The 19,186-nt window shown below is 45.0% G+C and overlaps 1 protein-coding gene across 1 annotated transcript; it reads right to left on the bottom strand.

Moving 5' to 3' along the window:
- Positions 1 to 12,515: 12,515 nt before the first annotated feature.
- LOC136496322 (protein SCAR2-like) lies at positions 12,516 to 18,961 on the bottom strand. The gene is made up of 9 exons (XM_066491972.1): positions 18,456 to 18,961; positions 17,548 to 17,708; positions 17,291 to 17,414; positions 17,086 to 17,215; positions 16,779 to 16,846; positions 13,657 to 16,687; positions 13,492 to 13,575; positions 13,259 to 13,366; positions 12,516 to 13,165 (listed from the first exon to the last, which is right to left on the bottom strand). Exons 1-9 carry the CDS (start codon positions 18,617 to 18,619, stop codon positions 13,124 to 13,126), a joined length of 3,912 nt encoding a protein of 1,303 aa, XP_066348069.1. The 5' UTR covers positions 18,620 to 18,961; the 3' UTR covers positions 12,516 to 13,123.
- Between the last annotated feature and the right edge of the window lie 225 nt (positions 18,962 to 19,186).

Below are 19,186 nucleotides of genomic sequence, written 5' to 3'. Positions count from 1 at the left end.
TGATTTGGTTGTGAACCCCTATTACAATGGTCGAGGGTCAATATTTATACCCTAGACAAAACATGAGTCCTAAAAGACTACGATTTACAAAGGAACTCTTAAACAAACTTGGAAACTATGATTCCTTGCCCTAAACTCTCAGAGTCCTTTATTATTACAACTTTCATCTTTTCGATCGGCTTTGCCTGCCATCTTCTACTTTCCCGAATGGAGTCACCACCTTCTGAAGTAACCGACTGCACAAGCATTTAGCCGACCGCTCGTTTTGTTTGCTGAATATCCTTCTTCCCGCATGCGGGTCCACCTGTCATCCTCCAAAGTCGACCAAAATCTAGTGTTAACATGTGGGAAGAAGGCTTCATTAAGATCAGTAATGAAGGCTAATAGCCAGTCCAAGCAATTAGCTCTGAGAGTTTATTTTAGTGGATAGTCATAGCTTCGCGTCGGCCATTGGATTGAGGAAGAATAAGTATTGGTACTAGAAATAGGCTTAGGCCTACATGTGTGAGCGCTAAGTCGAATCATAAGTGCAATTCAGAGTTGATAGATCTATTAAAGGAAGTTTTGTTTCACTTAATAAGATGTTTGGCCTGGATCGATCGATCGTTTAACCTTTAGTCTAAAAAGTTCTGGTGCAACCTATCAATAGCGATCGATAAAAAAATTTGAAGGGATATTATCCTAGCGTTTGATCAATACTTGATAGCCGATTTGTTTAGTCATCGGCTCTAATAGCCGATACCAGAAAGGTATCGCCTTTAGTTTAAAATAAACTTGAAGATGTAAGAGCCGATACGATATGTATCACCTATAGAGCAAAAGCAAAAACAAAGACAATCATAACATATACAAGGGCATTGCACTAAGACACGGTCATGGAAGAGCAAGAGATTTTGTTCATTAGTTCTCCCTAAGTACAAACTAAGCAAAGACCTTGTTCACCACATCCAGAGTAGATGTGATGTCCACAATGGCCTCAGCCGCGTCGATGAATTCTTCGATCAAATCTTCATGCTCCTTAGGGCCGTCGCCCAACGAGAAGCCAGTCTCCATGGAGTGAAGTTCGTACCTGGTTTGGACTTGCGCCACGACCAGCACCACCGGTGCACCATGATGAACACCGTGGAGAGCGATCTCCTAGATGCGGGCCAAGACGTCATGGAGGCGTGCGTTGATAAGGGGGCTCGAGCATTAATGGCATCCATGGCCGTGTTCACCACCAGTTGAAGGGACTCCAACTACACCGTCAGGGCTGGCGATCACAGAAATAGGAAAGCTATCAATGTAAAGGCAATGGAAATTAGAATAAAAGCGTTCCTAGAATTCATCTTACCCGCCACCATGGCGCCGGACTCAGCCAGCCATGCCTAGACAGCACTGGCCTCTTCTTCGGTGGCATGAAGGGCAGCCTGAGAGACCCCAAGACGGATCTCGAGCTGGCCGTTTTCCTGAGTCGCCTTGGAATAGCGGTTCTGAGCCACCCTCCACTCTCAAAGAAAACGCCGAGCGTCATCGTCGTTGTAGGAGTCGGAAGAATCCAACGACGAGGCCGGCACAGAAGATGTGCCATCAGAGGGCTCACCGACCATGTGAAGAGGACGAAGACTATTGTTCAAAATGAATCTATAGACAAATCAGAATAGTTCATTGTCACAAATAGAAGATATCAATCTCACCTCATACGTCACAGGCGCTGGTTCACCGACATGGCTTCCTTTGGAATCTCCTCCACTGCATGTTTGCCACGATTGTCCTCGCCGGCCATAGGGTTTGTTTGGGTCTACAAGAAGATGGCAGAAAACTACTATAGAGTCTATGAGGGTGGAGAGGTGCAAAGGAACAGGAGCGGTTGCAAGTGTAGATGTGTTCGAGGCCGGAGCCCTCGGATGGTATTTGAAGTCACGGAGCGAAGAGGTGGACGCCTCGGGATGTGCAAAAGGCAACCACAATTAATAGAAGGTGAAGCGCCACGTCACTAATACCGAAGAGAATACGGTGTCGGGTGACTAAGGACAGAAGATCGAGGGGTTCTCTTAATAATAAAGGCTGTGTTTTCAGACTTAATTGGATTAAGGTTGGAAGTCTAGAATCAGCTATTTTTAAATCGGCTCTTTAGCCAAAAACAAGAAGTACAATTAGGCAACAGAAAGTATGGTTACCATTGATTCTACACAAGATATGTGATACACAAATTACAAGTCTAGAACATCCTGGATTGCTTTCAACACTTCTAGCCGGACAGCATCAACTTCTATGATTTATTGCTTATCTTCTTCGACTGATCTAGGAATGCTCTCGAGTCTACTTCGGATGGCTCTGTCTTCTCTAACTTTGGCCAGCAGTTCCTGTTTCTTTTGTTTAATGGCATCGGGTATCTAAGCCAGGGTGGACTTATGACGATCAATGGCAGTCTTCATGTTTTCTAGCTCCTTCTCAAGTTCTGCACGTCTGACTTCTAGTTGAGACAACTCTAGGTTGATACTGAGAGAAGTGTTCTTCAAATGATCAATCAACTATGTCAGCTCTTTGGCCTCTTGCCTATTGGAGTTCCCCTTGGCCAATAAAGTTGCATGGTCGGACAGATTCCTCTGAGTCTTTTTTACCTTCAGGGCTTGATCTTCAAAAATAGATAAAGGTGACATTACTCTAGAGAGAACTAGGGATGTATTACCCTTAATAGCCAAGAAGACTCTCTACATTGAATTAGTGTCTAGGACCAAATCGGCTATATTCTTCTCAAACATTGACAATATGTCTCTTAGCTGATTTCCGGTCTCTTCTGACAAAGCTTCCTTAGAGGAGATGGCTGATGAGCTGATTTCATCTTTATCAAGATACTCCTCAAGATTGAAAGAGTAGCTCAAGGCTAGAAGATTGAGTGTCTATGTATAAGGAAATCTTGGTTAGGAGGTTTGAATCAGTTTATAACAAAATAGATGGTGAAGAAGATACAATACCTTTTCTATAGTAGCCTCTGTCTGAAGAGTAGGAACAACTGATGATGCACCAGTAATATCTGGTTGAATTGGCTCTAGACTCTCAACATCGACATCTACAAACATCAGAGAAAATTTTTAGTTCATATTTATTGCAAAGATAAATTGAGCATGTGACTTTCCTACCATCAATTGTGTGCTGGATTAGGGAATCGACAGTTTGAACGTCAGCAATGGCATGATCATTTTCAATGAGGGGACTGTTAGATTCCTGCTCTTGCGTCGGTGTTTCCTTAGGAAGTACCTAGCATGGTAAGAAGTTAGATGAGGAATAAAAATTAAATAGAATCAAGAATTTTTGAGGAAATACTTCGGCAGCATCAAGGATAAGATGGGAGGACTCACATCTTCTGCCATTTTTAAAGCATCCGTTGTTTCAACCAAAATCGGCTCTTCTTGGGAATCAGTTGATGAAGGTCTAGTTGATGCCGAACCGAATGCCTGGGACAACAGCTCCGCACCCAGAACCGATTGAGATGCAATGGTTGATAACTATAAAGGAAGGGGGTCAACAATTGAATGTCATTTTGAGAAGGAAATGAATTATCTACTTGAGCTGCTGATGGTCTCATTCTATAGAGCCTCTTCCCAGTAGTGGTTTTCTGGGTTGTCCCTTGAGCCGCCTTGCGCTTGGAAGATTGATATGTTACGATGGTGGAGGCAGCATGAGTTTTCATCAATTTCTTCAATGAAGGTGTGGTTGATCCTATTCTTGAAACTAAGCATAGTGGCTGATAATCTATAGGATGCTCTTTCCTATCCAAGCTTGGAGGATTGAATTCAGTATCCTAAAAGGGTCCGTTAGAACAGTTGGCAGAGGAATCTGTCGAGTAATTTCTCTAAAAAGGGGATGAAAAGTTACCTCATTGTCAGAAGCGAATTCCCCGTCCAGAGCTATGCACAAAGGGTGAACTAACCCACAGAAAAGATGGGAGCGTCATTCTTGCCACCCGGAGTCAAAAAGAGTGGAAGAGAAGCTGACCTTGATCCAGTCATGCAAGCAAAGGAAAGGAATGTCTGATCCCAATTGAAAGAATCTAGAAGCTTCCATTACCTCACTGATATCTTCTCTTGGCTTCAATATGTTTTTGAAGAACAATTGAGGGGGAAGTTGACCAAAACTAAACTGATGAGCTATGAAGGATGGATGGTAGAACTCATAAGTTGGAAGGTTGCCTGGAAGAAAGGAGCCTTTAGCCATTTTGCCATGACCATGGCGAAATTTGGCTAGAAGAACACAGGGCTTGATGGAGGAATTAAAGATTACAGCCGCTGTCTCATCCGAACAGCCTGATTCAAATCGGAATTTGAATGGGAAGATCAGCTCATCGTTCTCATCCTCATTGTATGGTAGCCAAGCCAGGATGTGTAACACCCCTAGTGTTACGAGCTCGTTTAGCACCGTGATTTAGGCCTAAGAAAAATTTTTGTATCGAGTTTCTCGGGTTTTTAATTTAAAACGTACTTGAGGCAATAAGCGAATCCTGTGTGACTTAGTTTTATGGACTCGAATAAATGCTCAAGTTAAATTACACAGTGCGTAGAAAAAATTAGGAATGTCCGATAACGATTCTAGCAAGTAAATGGTGAATGACTTGTTATGTTGGATTGAACATGAAAACAATTTTTATAAACAAAAATATGATATGACTGGTATATAGTACTTAAGTAAAATTCGGAGTATGATTTTGGTTGTAGTTAAAATATCAAGTAACAAACTTTAGTGCTTTAGTCATGTTGGAAAATATAAATAGTCGGCTTGGTAAATGAATATTTGAGAGCTGAAATAATAACGATAGTGCTGCTGACCACTCGCCCCACCTACCTCGCCGGTATGACGCGCGCGTTGATGGATGAGTTGGCTAGGCTACTGCTGCCTTGTACTGCTCTGCTTGTTTCCCCTCCCTCTGTTGGTCTTGCCACGTTTGCCTGGTGGTCGTCTCGTGCATTCACATGCCTCGTCCTAGCCCGGTTGGCACCTACCTTGCTCTGTCTTTACGTCCGCTGTGGTTTTGGTCATCTAGGGGAGAAGAGTTTTCGTAACGCAATGGAGCCCATGTTTTTAACAAGTCCACCACGTAGGGGAGTCAGAAGGGAGCACGTGGCTCTGCCCCTGCCACGCTGGGTCTTTTCATTTCCCTATGCACACGCAGGTGTGCCGCTGCCAGCCACGCTACACTGTCCCATCCTGCCTTCGTGTTAGTGCACTAGCGTGTACATTGTTTCCCTCCCTCATGCTGCTTCCTCGTCTCTCCTTTTTCTGCTACCATGGTGGATGCGCCATCCCCCAGCTCGCCTTGCCTCTGCTTCTTGATTATGCCTATCTGTTGTCCTCGTGCGTCTTAAGCCGAAGGCCGAGCTGCCACTGCAGCGCTGTCCCTGCTGCTCCATGTCGCCGCCCCTCCTCTGCTTGCCTCGCTAAGGCGCCCCGTAAGAGCGCGCTGCTCATCTGCGCCCAAGCCGCATGCGGTGCCTCGCCTTTCCTCTTGTGCGCTTGTGCTGCTCTCCCTCCTAGCTTGCTTCGCCAGCCGCTATGCCCCATAGCCGCACCGGTACTGCTAGGACCACCTCACACGAGCTCCTGCCTTGGCTGTGCCGCCGTCATCAGTCTCCCCTCATAGGCGCACTCGAATCCCCTCTGCCCCACAGCACCTGCCAAGGCTGCCCCCATCGTCGTCCGCCTGGCCTACCCTATTGATGCCGCCGCCGTAGGAATCCACCTCCATGGCACTGCCCATCTAGGTGTGCGCCTAGTTTGCCGGTGCCGAGGGGTCTGTCTGGCCAGCACCACTATGCGCCGAGGCCGTCGTCGCTGCGCCACTCGATCGCCCGTCACCGGTTCTCCCCGCATGACCGCTCATGAGCGCCGCCCCTCCATTCTCGTGCTAGACCGCTGCCCTTCCGTGCGCCCGTGCCGCAGCACCACTTCTCCCTTCCGCGGCCGCTTGTCTCGAGCCTCCTCTACACCGCCGTCGCAGCGCCCTCCTAGTGTCGTTCCACCTCCGCGTCGAACCCCGAGCACCCCGCCATGGCCGCACCCTCATTGCCGCTACGACTGGTCGCGTGCGTGCGTGGCCAGTGTGCCTCAGGCCGCCTTGGTCGTGCCGTCGGCGCCCGTGGGTACGGCCGGGTCCGTTGCGGCTCCTGTGCCATCTGGCCACCGTTCCTACGGTGGAAATCGACCGGAGGCAGTCCGCCTCTGCTCCTCTGCCCTATGTTCGGTTCATGGGAGATGAAGAGAAGGGTAAGATATGAGAATAGAATTAATATAGGGTCCTGATTGCTAAATACGTGACCCAAGTGAATAGTGCTGATGTACTGTGGGGTAAATTGTTAGAAGCTCAGGGGCCTCTTGGCAAATGTGCCATCGCCGGACCGCGTGGGCCAGATTGCTAGGCTGCGGCCTACCGGTCGGTTGGGCCACGGGTCAGGCGCGCCTGTGGGCCGTCCGCCTGCCGCCTGGGCTATGCGCTCGCTTGGGGACTCCTGGGCCACCGTGCCTTACCGCGCTGCTAGGCCGGCCGGTGGCCACCGTCCGCACGCTGGGTCGGCTTGTGCCGCCCGCGCCTAGGCCGCTGCCTGCACGCCTGGGCCGCATTAGGGCTGCTTAGCGGCCGTCGGCCCTTTTCGATTTCTAGAGCAAATTCTAATTTAGCTTATAAGGTAAAACTTGTAAAATCAATATAAAATTATGTAGTTGTCCAAAAATTATAAAACCAGTTTTGTTGAGTTTCTAAAATTATGATCCACCAAATAGTGTATTTTGTTCACATAGTTTGATAATGTTCTTGGAAGCTATATAATTAAATTAAGGTACTTAATATTGTAAAAATATAAACTTGTAGGAATTGTTGTGATAAATTGGTAATAGTGTTAGATCTAAAATTTTTATAGTAAACTCCTAGCAATATTAGGTACTCACTATAATTTTTGTAGCTCCAGAATAATTAGTTGCTAGATAGATAATGATGCCCTATTTCAAATAATGGTTAAATCAATAGAATAAAATAAAGAAACAACTTAGGTTTGTATAACTAAAATATTTATTGGGAAGTAACGCCTTATTCGACAATATGGATACATAGCCTAAGTACGGTCATCGTTAGAACTAGCTCTTTAATTTGAAAGGTGTAAATCATATTTTATGAGTTACGATTGCAGTTGATTAATTGCGTCTTTGCATTGCATCGCATTGCATATCATAATAGGGACATCGATGGATCGCGGAGTCATCGGTAGTTGCTGGAATGGTGCTTTTGGAGATCGTGTCGCCATGATGAAAAGCTAACTTCTGATTATATTTTACCCAGGCAAGCCCCGGTGCATAACCCCTACTTTTCTGCAGTTTAAATTATATTTGTGCATTAAGTTTTAAGGAGTTGAATGAAACCCACTTGCATATATATATATATCTTTATCCTATGAGTCTTACTAGTATGACAGGGTCATGTAGATTGCTATGCTACAGGACTCCGGTAGAAGTCGAGTGATTGCTGTCACTCGTGAGATATAGGAAATATATTACTGTATTACTATCACTTGGAAAATATAAATGGTGGAAAGGAAAAATGGTGACCGGGCAGGGATATGGTTTGGGTATTGGTGGGTGTAAGAGGTTGTGTCGTCGTGGACGCGGGGCATGGCTTGGTTACACTACTTTCCCTGTCTGTGTCGGTTAAGGGTCGGTCGTTGCATAAGACTCTAGGCAAGTCACAGACTTATTATCCTGAGCACATACTTGGGTATGGGCGCTTGAAAGACTTGTTGCTCTCTTGTCGTGGATCCGGCTCTTTCCGGCCCGACTGTCTTGGTGGTTTTTGGTTTAGGAGGTCCTTGCACCGCACTGAATCCGGGACTCAGGGGCGGGGGCTTGGAGTTCTAGTTTGGACGGGGACCTGGACACCCAGGACATGAGGGTGATGGGTTGGTCCTGCTTGTGCCTTGGGTACAAGCCGAGCGTGTGTTTTCGGGGGTACCTAGCTGGGGGCATTGATTCGTGAATCGCTGGGCGTTCCGGTACGGCTTGTTTTGGAGCCTAGCACCGTAGTAAGAACTGGAAGATGAAAGATGGAATGGAAAAGAAAATCTGATTGATTACCACCTGCTTGAAAGTAACACATGTGCTTACATAGAATGGTTGGTTAATGAACTAATGCGGCTATTAATAAAAATCGAATATAAGGACGCACGCTTAGTAATGCTTTCTATAGATGCAATAACCCATAAGCCAGATAACCTTGCATATCCTTAGAGTCTTTTCTTTCCTCCTGTCGGGTAAGTCTTGCTAAGTACAATTAAGTACTCAGGGTTTTATTCCCATTGTTACAGGTGACAGGTGGATGTCAGAGCTGACTCTTGTGTGTGGATTCCTCCTAGGGGGGCTCAGAGAGGATTTTCTTTATGCTGCGATCATAGTTTTTATTTATAACTCACACCAAATATTTTTATAAATAGAAGTTTTTATAATCTGTTGTCATAGTTCATTTATCAATGTTTCATCATGAATAGATATTTATTTCTGCTGTAATTCTGATTATATGTTTATATTCCACTGTTCAATTAAATTGTTCATAAACTCTAAAAAGATGATTACATTCTGCTGTTATACAATAACTATTATACTCTGATGTTGTATTAAAAGTGATGTAAGAAATTGTTAAGAATGATGTAAGCTTTATTCTATCATTTGTGATCCTAATGGAAAAATATGGATTTTCGGGTTCTCCCCTGGGGTGTGCCCAACGGAACCGAGTAATTTAGTGTTCTCCTTTAGGTGCTTAGTGTCTAATGGAAGACAAGCACTCCTAAGAGGCATTAGATTAGGTAGTTCTGCCATAGGATGCCTACAACAAACCCTCTGTAAAACGTTTTGAAGAGATGGCCAATATCGATATCAATTGTTATGGCCGATGTAGCCTCACCATAGCTCATGCATTGATAGGTTCTTCCTTCTTCACCTTTATATTCCTCATCAAAGTTGGAAGAAGGAAAACTCAGGCTTTTGAGATCAGGCCTTACAATCTTTTGCATATATAGGTTGAGCCATAGTTGTATCAACCACCAAGGGCCACTGATAGTATGCACTGGTTCATTCTTCAGTAATTGGGCAGCTACCTGATGCATCAGATGGTAAGCAGCTCCTAATAGATACTTCCCAAGGGAGATATCCTTACCCACTGCTAGATGCTCTGCCATAAGTTTGTGCTTGTAAGTTGGACCGCAAGATGACCCACAAAAGATGAATCTTTCTAGCCACATATTCAGAAAGGCCATATATTCTCTCTCGCTAACAACTGATTCATCTCCGATGTGGTTCAGAATGTAGCTTGCCCATCCTGTGTAGTCTGATATCTTGGCCAATTTCTTGGAACCCGCACTCAAGTACTCATAAGGCTGTATTGATCCACTAATTCTAAGGACGGTTAACATGAAAACATCAGCCAGAGTGATGGTCATTGGACCATGACCAAAAACAAAATCGTTTAGGGCATTGGACCAGAAATAAGATGCGGAAATCAAGAGTAAACCATTTCTCTCCATCCCAGACAGCGAGAGTGTTAAACATTGATTCAAATCATGAACCTCCCAATCTCCACCCTTTTCTCGGATACCCTACGAAACCAATCTCTCCATCCCTTAGGCATTTTGGGCTAGTTTCTGAAGGGGGTTTTGATATTCCAGGAGGACAAACCTACTACAGATTGTTTGAAGGAGATTTGGTTGGTTTCTTGATGAACGAAATTAGATGGTTCAGGGTCACCCATGGACCCAAGAAAATAGACATTGGAAGCAACAACTGATGGAATCAGGATTTCGTTCCTCATTTCCTAGAAATCGGATGAAATAAATTTGAGAAGAGAAGAAATACAGGATAACGACCGATACTTGGAGAATGGAAACTTGGAAACATACCTCAGGAACGTGGTCGTTGGCGCCATTAAAGCTGGAGTAGATTTGAGTTTGACGAAGATCGCTTGAATAACTGCTTGATAGAATAGAGAATTTGCTAAGGTTTGAGGCCTTGGCGATGACGGCGTCGGATGTTAAGATTGGCTCGAGGGAGGAAGGAAAAGCAAACAGGCCGAGTGAGTTGGAAGAGATACTATTGGAATATTATATAAAACTCAGATCGAGAAGTCAGGAGTCATGTGTATATCTCGAGATAGAACTGTTGCGGCTTGATAAATGGATAAATAGGAATTTTGGAATAAATTTACTTTTATCCCAAAATTGGGGGGCATGTGTTTACACCAAAATTTGGGAGAAGAACGCGGGAACTCAAAGGCTTCTAAGATTATGTCAATCAAGGAATCGATTACATAAGGATCGATATCAGCTGATTCAGACGCGACACTGGAATCGGCTCTCTTGAATGACGTCGGCAGATAATGATGATGAGCGACGGTTGGCGTCAGAAAACTACATATCGGACTCTATAAAAAGGGAAAGATGAGGGTCTAAGTTATCTTAAGATAGAAATGTTTTCTTCTATACCAAAGATTGTAATGAGTTGTACTCGAGTAGGATTCATGTTTAGGCTCCGGGTATAAATATTGGACCCCGGCTATTGTAAAAGACACAATCAATCAAATACAAGTTACTTACTTTTTCGGCTGCGGCCACCCCTTAGGAGTAGGAGTAGAGTAGATATCAGCGAGTTCTTCAGCGAGTAGGGCTACATCGGTCCGGCCAACCTCCGGCTTATCTGTAAGTACCGTCATGGCTTATACTTCTGTTCGTACGGCTGCATTGATCAGGTCGACCTCCATTGTGACTCTGGTATAAGCTAGTTATCGACTCTTGTCTAGTTCAAGTATGGTTGCATCGATCCGGTCGATCTCCACTGCTCGAACTAGATTAAGGTCAAGTTATCGGCTCTATCTAAGGGTGGCGTCCTTCGGGTAGATTCATTAAGTTACCGATCTTGCTGATGCTTTTCATTATTATTAGTTTACAGCAATATCAATCCGCCCGGTCGAGATCGAATTAGATCAGCTTTATATCCTTTCAGTCCGTCGTTCGCTTTGTTACAACATGATATTTCTTACTCTGAACGACGAGTTATGCTTCATCGGTTATTTTTACTTCAATCTTGATCATGCATAGTACGTGGTTGAGGCACGAATAATCTTGAAGAGGTTTGCTGGCTAGTTGAATCTGGTTTATAGTTCACCATTATAGATGTAACGATCCGGTCGATCCCCACTGATGGCACTGTAGATTGAGAGATGCTAGTTAGTAGATCTGTTCCTGGTTAGGCGTGACCTTAGTTGTTTGCTATGCTTGCATCGGCTAAATAGTCGATCGCCTGTGCGTTAACGCCTACGGTGTGCGTCCATGATTCTGTTAAGCGTGAATAGATCTGTGTGCTTTGAGGGCTTGATTCGTCGTCTTTTTCACGGCTGCATCGATCCGGTCGAACCCTACTGTTAGGGATAGCGGGTTGAGTCTAAGGAGTCAACGGGTTTGTTCGTGTGAAATTGTTGATTGTTCACATAATGTTGTCCTTTTTACCTGAATCGGCTATTTTAGCCGATTCATCCGAGCCTTCACGTATAGCATGTCTTTCGGAAAGCCTGTCGAAGTACGGATGTGTTTGCGGATTCTTTGGTTTTAGTTTGTTGCTATCATCATAGCTGCCATCGATCCGATCAAACCTCACTATTGGTGGTAACAGATTAGATTCAGAGCGTTTGTAGATCCGTTCGTATCAGATAGTCAATTCGTTTGTGTGCTATATCTTTTCCTGATTAGATTCATCGGCTTAATGTTTACATTAGCAATATTTGTCTAGCTGATGATCTTATTTACATATACGTATACTGTACCTATCAACATGAAATTAATCGCTACTCATAAGCTTTAAAGTCCGTAACAGCCGATTTCTGTGCGGATCGGCTATTTAGTCGCCTTTCGCGTCTGGCTGCTCCCGAAGCGGCACACTTAGAACTGTCTGGGCACATATCGGCATGTTCCACCTTAAATTACTGATAAACTTTCTCTTCTTGTCAATTGCAGGGTCAAATTGACTAGCACGTCTCTAGAAGAGTATGCAGGATCGATCATCCCTGCGTTGAAGCCAGACGGATCTCCAGCTCCATCGAGCGGACCCTTCCGGCTTGCTCATGTGCCCAGCACAAGACGAATTTCCATGCCGACACCTAGCACCTTCTGTTACCTGAAACTTACCTCAGGCGGCCATTGTCTGATTCAGAGTCAGATCATACAGTCAAGTTGCATGCTCTAGCAGCTTCAGATTTGTCTAGAATAACTCAACAATCATGCTTCTTTCTGTATACTCACTGTCGACAAAAGATGCTCGGCAGTCCACCGAGGGGTACCCACGATGATAGATTGATCGGCAGAGGTGCGCGTGATCAGGAACTAGATGGCGACACAAGGCGCAGAGACAGCGATTTAGACAGGTTCGGGCCGTCTGATCGACGTAATACCCTACGTCATGTGTCTTTGTTAGATTGTATTGAATATGAGATGATTTCGAGAGGAGTCCCTGCGCGTCTTATATAGTCTTGGGGCAGGGTTACAAGTCGGTTAGATCTAGATCTATTCGACTATATGATAAATATTTACAAGGAATACGACATCTATCATATCCGAACAGATCTTTCTCTGTCTTCAAGATTCTTCTAATTGCCTTGCGGTGCACGTCGACCAGAGCCGAGCACCGTAGGCCTTGATCTTATGGGCTGGACCTCCCCTGATGATGCAGCGCATGTCTTGTCTTATGGATACCGGGGGTCATATCCCCCACACTCACCAAGTTACAAAAATCAAACTAGTCCTAGGAGGCATATACAATCTAACAATCCTCACCAAGCACATCAAATTTTCAGGAGGCGTATCGAAAGATATAATAAACATGTGACGCGCTTCGAAACTCGTTACAGATAGTACAGTAGAGACGCACACCATGTTTGCAGTTGCTAACGCTGCTTCTATCCTGCCCATCCATGGACATCACCTGGTCCAAATCAGCTGTCTTGGCATGGGATCCTGCTCCATTCCATACTTTGCTCCATGCAAGAACAGGGACACAAAGGTCTGGATCGACGCAAGCACTAGTGAAACATCAGGAGCCGAAATGAATTGCTCTGAGGAAGAGCCAGCTACTCACTCCAGCTATCCTCGTCATCGTCATCAGCAACAGCCTGTTTTAAAAGAAATAATTATCGTTTAATCATAGATAATACAGCTATAATCGACCGAAATTGTAGCTAGGAAGAAACGGAATGACTTGTAACCTGGCGAATCGCATGGGCTCTCTCTAGAATGGCCACCACTTGTAAGTTCGTTTTTGGACCACCCATTACATTTGGTCTCTTTGCAATAACAGGCTTCAAGTTGAAAGACTGTGAAACAAGTCAAATTGATTTAAGGCACTTTTAGCTTAATTTGACTGTATTTGCTTTCATTAGAAAAAAAAGAAACCGTTGTAATGATGGTGATGTGGCTTAATCCACCCTACAAGGATTACCTTGTTCTTTATCTGTTCCAAAAGTGTGTTCTTCTCATCTGAAAGCTGACTCGAAGGCTGAACCAAAGTTGGAGCCTTTCTTAGCTATATAAAAGGGTAAAAGAGAAATGGTCAGGTGAGGATATTAAAATCATTTAAAACCAAATATGAAAGAGTCCCACATACCATGCTTCTGTCATGAGAAGTAACAAGAAGTAGAGGATATCTAGGTGGTTTTGGGACTGCATGAGTTGGTGATTTTGACGATTCCTCTTCTAATGCAGAGGAAAACTCCCTTGCCTTGTCACCACAATCATGTTCGTCGTTTTTCTGTTGCGCTGGCAAGTCAGGATTCAGCATACCCTCCTGTTTAATAGCACCATTTGGTCTGTTTTCTTCTGAATCTGCAACTTTGTCACTACCTGCAGCTGAAAATTCCTTTTCCTTATAATCTGCAAAAATTTCAGGCTTCTGGCTGGTCTTTTGTGCTGACAAATCATAGGTGCACAAGCCATTGCAAACAGAAAGTCCATTGCTTAGTTGGTGTTTTCCTTCTTGTTCTGGTATGAATTTTATATTACCAAACACTGACCATGCCTCTTCCGGAACAACTATAAGCTCACGTAGCTGCAATGTGTGCAGATTTTCACTTTTTACTGAAGCAACTTCTGACAAGCATTCGACTTCTGACTTGGGAAATGGATTAGAATCCTGGCCATCATACTCCTCTCTTTCCTGGTGATGATTTTCTTGACAATCCATGTTATGGATTTGATTTATCTCATGGTCACTACAAATAGTTGCCTGCACTACTTCATTCTGCAAATTCAAGCCTTTGTGCAGACTCTTTTCCTGAAGAACCCAAGCAGCTTCACTTTCTTGTTGTTTTACTGGAGGTTTTGGCCTTGGTGGTCTTCCGGTCTTTGCAGATAACGGTGATGACCCTGTCTGTAGCTTGTTTGTTCGCCACTGCATTGGTGGAAGAGGTGGAAGCGGTGGCGGCGCATCTTCAGAAGAACCATTTTCTTGTGCATTTCCATTAGTTGGATGAGAAGGAAGGATATTGAATGACTGCTGCATTGCACCATTAAGCATCCAATCGAAGCTTGAGATGACTGACGGTGGAACATCTCTGGAGTCAGGAGCTAGTGGATCTCCAAAAACTTCAGTACTGCTATTTAATGAATTCGATGGTTCCTGATGCACAGCTTTTTGAAACTCATGCTTTTCCTCTGTGTTTACAGTTAGTTCTGGAGTTATAGCCGCAGTTGTTGAGCTGCACAGTGGAACTTGCCCATTTTTCCCTACAATTTCATAGCTGCCGAGAATAGGATCTTGTCCAAAAGTAGTTTTTGGATGTAAATAGCACTGTTCACTATCTGGCATGGCATGTTCGCTGTTGATTACCGACTCAGTTACCACATTAGGTAGATCAATATCCGTGAATGTTTCTGACAATGTAATATGCTCCACTTCAGGGCTGTCCAAGATCTTACATGCCACTGTATCATCTTCATCTGCGAGAGTGAGTGGAGTTATCTGGCAAGGATCATCCGATTGCTTGGATGAAGCCGGTGAAGAGATCATACCATCTGAAACTAACTGCTCTTCTATATACTCGGCAGTTTCATCATCCAATACATATACATCAGATTTATTGCTTTCCTCAATATCTTCCACATTCACCTGCTCCATGTAAATGCCGACTTCTTTCAAGTCTTCACACTTATCAGATGCATTTTCAGGAATGACTTCTGTATGAATGTCCTCATTCACTTCCTTGTCAAGATGTTCCTCGAACTTCTCTTGAGCATGCTCCAAAATATGGTTGATTACTCCCGTAGATGAATTATCATCAAGTGCAGTACTTGCACATCCTTCTTCCTCTTGGGAACTGCAAGATGTAATGATGCCTGCCAAGTAGACCACGTTGGAGTCCTGAAATACATTTCCTTCATCAGGGACTGAATCATGTGGACTGTCAGTAGGTGGAACATCATGCTCCAGCTCATGGTTTACTTCTTCCTGCAGGCATTTTCTTGAATCCACATCATCATAAGGTGAATCTGACGGAATTTTGTGCACATCACTCTCCTTAATTTCAACAGGAGGGTCATAAATTTCCTGGTACTTGACATCACATCCCACACAGTTTGCTTCAAAGTCATATAAGTCTCTATCTTGAGTGCCATCATACTTCAGTTCAAGGAGTTGCTTCGCCATGTACCGGAGGGAATCAGAGAAAGGGTCATGCTTCTTGGAGAGTTTCCTCGGCAGAATGCCAACTTTTGAAGCAATGAGCTCCATGCTACCGACATACTTGGACCTCTTGCTTGCTATTTTCTTGAAGGAAATAGTTGCGATGTTGGAATTCTCCTTGACTTCCTTGGTCTTAGTAATATCTTGTGTGCCATTTGATACAACACTGTTGACACTGCCATTCAAGCTCTGTTCTTCAGCAGCTTGCTCTCTTACTCCAGATTCTGGAGCATTTAAATCTTCGGTGAGCAATTCCTCCAAGGAGCTAGTCCTCTCATGATCCCAAGAAGCTGGTTTTTCTTTGTCAAGCAGTTCCTCTAATGAGCTGGTCCTCTCATGTTCACCAACAACTGGTTTGGTGTCTTGTGTGGAGACAATGGCTTCTTCATACTTGTTACTCATATATCTGTTTGCTGAGGCAACATCTGACTTGTCTTTCTTCTCGAAGCTGCTAGTCCTCGATGCCATGGTGTTTTGAGCATTGGAGAATCTATTGTCTGAATCCATCCGATCAAAGGTACATTGCCCATGGCCCCTGTGTTCCGAATCTGTCTCCACTTCAGAATCCATCGTGGTTAATGCATCCATGTAGATATCAAATTCAGAGTTGTAGCCCTTGCTGCTTCCTGCTGACCGAGCATCTGAAGAACGTGACAGTGCTTCTTCAGAAATTGATCTGTTCTTGCGAACAGTGACCTTGCCTCTTTCCATGTTGACGGACGTGTCTAACATGATGTCTCTCTCTTCAGTGTCTGATTCAGGCGAATCATTCATAGATATATGCACTTTTGAGTGGTCACTTGTCACGAGTTTATCCTCTGATGAAGGCTTTTCATACAGATTCTGCATATGTGGTCTGAAGCTTTGAAATACAGATCCATTTAATTGGCGGTACTTCAGTCGTCTGCAGTATGTAGGAACTTCAGCCATAGCTTCACCAGATAAATCTGTCTCCAGTCTACAGAGATGGACAAAGTAACGTTTTTAGAATAAGTTAGCAGAACAATAGCATTATTAATACATTTCAAAGAGTGTAAGAGGAAAGGTACTTGGAGAAATTGTCGGCTTCATTTGGGGGTCGGAAAATCTCAGCATTCTGAAGGTTAGGCCTGATCTCCTGCAAGGGTGGGACAAAATCAGTCGAACGAAGTCGTTCTCTCTTTTGGTGGAGCTGATTTTTGTTAAGTGCACAATATAAGAAAAAAAACGTATAGCAATTGGCAGAAAAAATATTCAATCTATTTATTTCCAGCATTCACTGGGTCTATCAAATTTCCTGGAGGAGAGTTAAGGGTGCTCACTTCAGCTACTGAATATATCCATATGAACTTGTGAGAACTTCGAAGTGTTTATTACCATGGCTTTCAGAGGTCTTCTTTCATTTTGAATTCCTTCCTGCAGCAAGGTAGAACATGCGGAATCCGTCTTGAAGAATGACGGGTCGGTGTATCTCTTCAAGCACGCCCCCTCACCGCCGATATCATACCTGCATGTTGAACAATGCTGCAACCGTCATGATTCAGGTCTTCAGTTGCTACACACTAGAGATAGGTCATCATACTTGTCCAGCATGAAGAGTTTGGGTGGTCCGCGACACTGCTTGATTGAGTCCATGATGAAGCGAGGCGTGTCACCTCTTGTGACAACCCCATGGTCCACCCTTGGATTTGAATGCCAATCGACACCTGCAAAAGGGATTTAATTATGGCTTTTACAAATGAGGGAAAAAGCAGACTGATCTTGCTTTTTTTCCTGAAAATTGAGAAGTAGTGAAGGATAAGCATCAGAAGAGAAATGTGCACTTGATACTGAACCCACCCCTGTTAGAAGCAACATACAGGTAGTCTCTCTGGCAGGAGTCTTTCTCTAGCAGTGGCAGCTCTGCCTCCAGCTGCTGCACTCGGAGCATGAGCCCGTGCCCTCGCGCAGACGTGCTCATCACCTCATCATACAGGCCGTGGAACACCTGTGCAGCAAATCTGCAGCCATACAGGGGGAGTTCAGTTGCATCATGAGCACAATATGAATTTGTGCTGTTCCTCTCTGAAATTCTGGTTTCTGCAAATGCAGCTTGCTGCGATTCATGATGGTCAAACTTTGGTCTTTTTGTTGATTTTTTTTTCTTTGCTTCAATTTTCAGGTATCAGAAATTAATCAGAGCATTCTTGCATAAATGACGATAAGAAAAGCTTTTCGGTTTTGTTCTTTTCCCCCTTAGAAATGGCAGCTATTTTTCGGTACAGGGTAGCTAGAAGTGCTTGATGACAATTCACAAGTATAGTACTTATTAGGAACGGAAATATTACGACAGCACAGTGGTCTGTCGTCTGTGGCTCTGTGCTACTGAGCTAGGACAAGGCCATCAGCAGAGTTATGAGTTAACGACCTGAAAAGTCAAACGTCTAATACATCAATCACCTACCGTTTCTCAAAAAGGAGAAAGGATTCGAAAACCTACCGGTCTGTGTTCGTAACGTAACATAACAAAAGCATTAGGTGATCTACTACGACCGAAAATCAAAGCAAAAGCGATCGGTCCGGGAACCATGACGCAGCAATTTGAAATGCATGACATCAACAGCTCGTCCAGGAAAATGAAGATGCTCGAATCGAATGCAGCGGGAGCGGAAACCACCACAGAATTAAGACGAGAACAGCAAAATCCGTATTCAAGGCGGACAAAGGAGAGCAAGACAGGAAGGACGGGAATGGTGCGGCGCACGTACTCGGCGAGGTCGCCGAGCTGGCGGAGGACGCCGACGAGTCCGGCCATGGCGACGCCATCGAGGACGGCCTCCGGGTCGTGCTGGTCGGCCGCGCGGTAGAGGTCGCGGCCGCCCAGCGCGAACTCGTTCCGCTGCTTCCGCACCGTGTGCCGCGACAGGGGCATTGCGCCACGCAATCCCCGGGACGGCTCCGCCTCCTCCTCCTCCTCGCTGCTGCTGCTGCCGCCGCTGCCGTGGTAGCTTTTTGCCCGACCAGGCGACCACCAACTCCGGCAGGAGCGCACTGCACGGCCCTGTTACACTTTGGCCGCCGCGCTACGCTAACGAATTAGCCGCCTCAATAGATTGGCGAGGTGGTGGTGGTGCTGTTGCGGCGAGGTTGCATCAGGGCCGGCCTTTTGTTTCTTCTTCCTCCCGCTCGCTGTCTCGTACTTGCAGGCGCGTCAACACAAGACATGAGCAAGCAGAGACAGAGATAGGGAGGGGAGGGAGACTCGGAGAGGGAGGTTAGTTTAGTTTTTGTCCCTTGATTATGTTCGTGCTCCCTCCTCGCTGCCTCCCTAGGCTGGGAGGTCAAGCGGGACCCACTAGGGGTGGGGTGGGGTCTACCGGGGGACTGGGGCGCTTCTTCATGGATGGTCTGGCGCGGTGCATGTGAACTGGTTTAAGGAAGCCTGTGATCGCGTGCCCATTTACTGCCGTGCCCGTGCATCGGTTAATGTTCGATTCGC

This window comes from Miscanthus floridulus, chromosome 1 (assembly GCF_019320115.1).
Source record: "Miscanthus floridulus cultivar M001 chromosome 1, ASM1932011v1, whole genome shotgun sequence".
NCBI lineage: Eukaryota > Viridiplantae > Streptophyta > Magnoliopsida > Poales > Poaceae > Miscanthus > Miscanthus floridulus.
The sequence above is the reverse complement of the archived record's forward strand: the minus strand, read 5'-3'. Positions and strand labels throughout refer to the sequence as shown.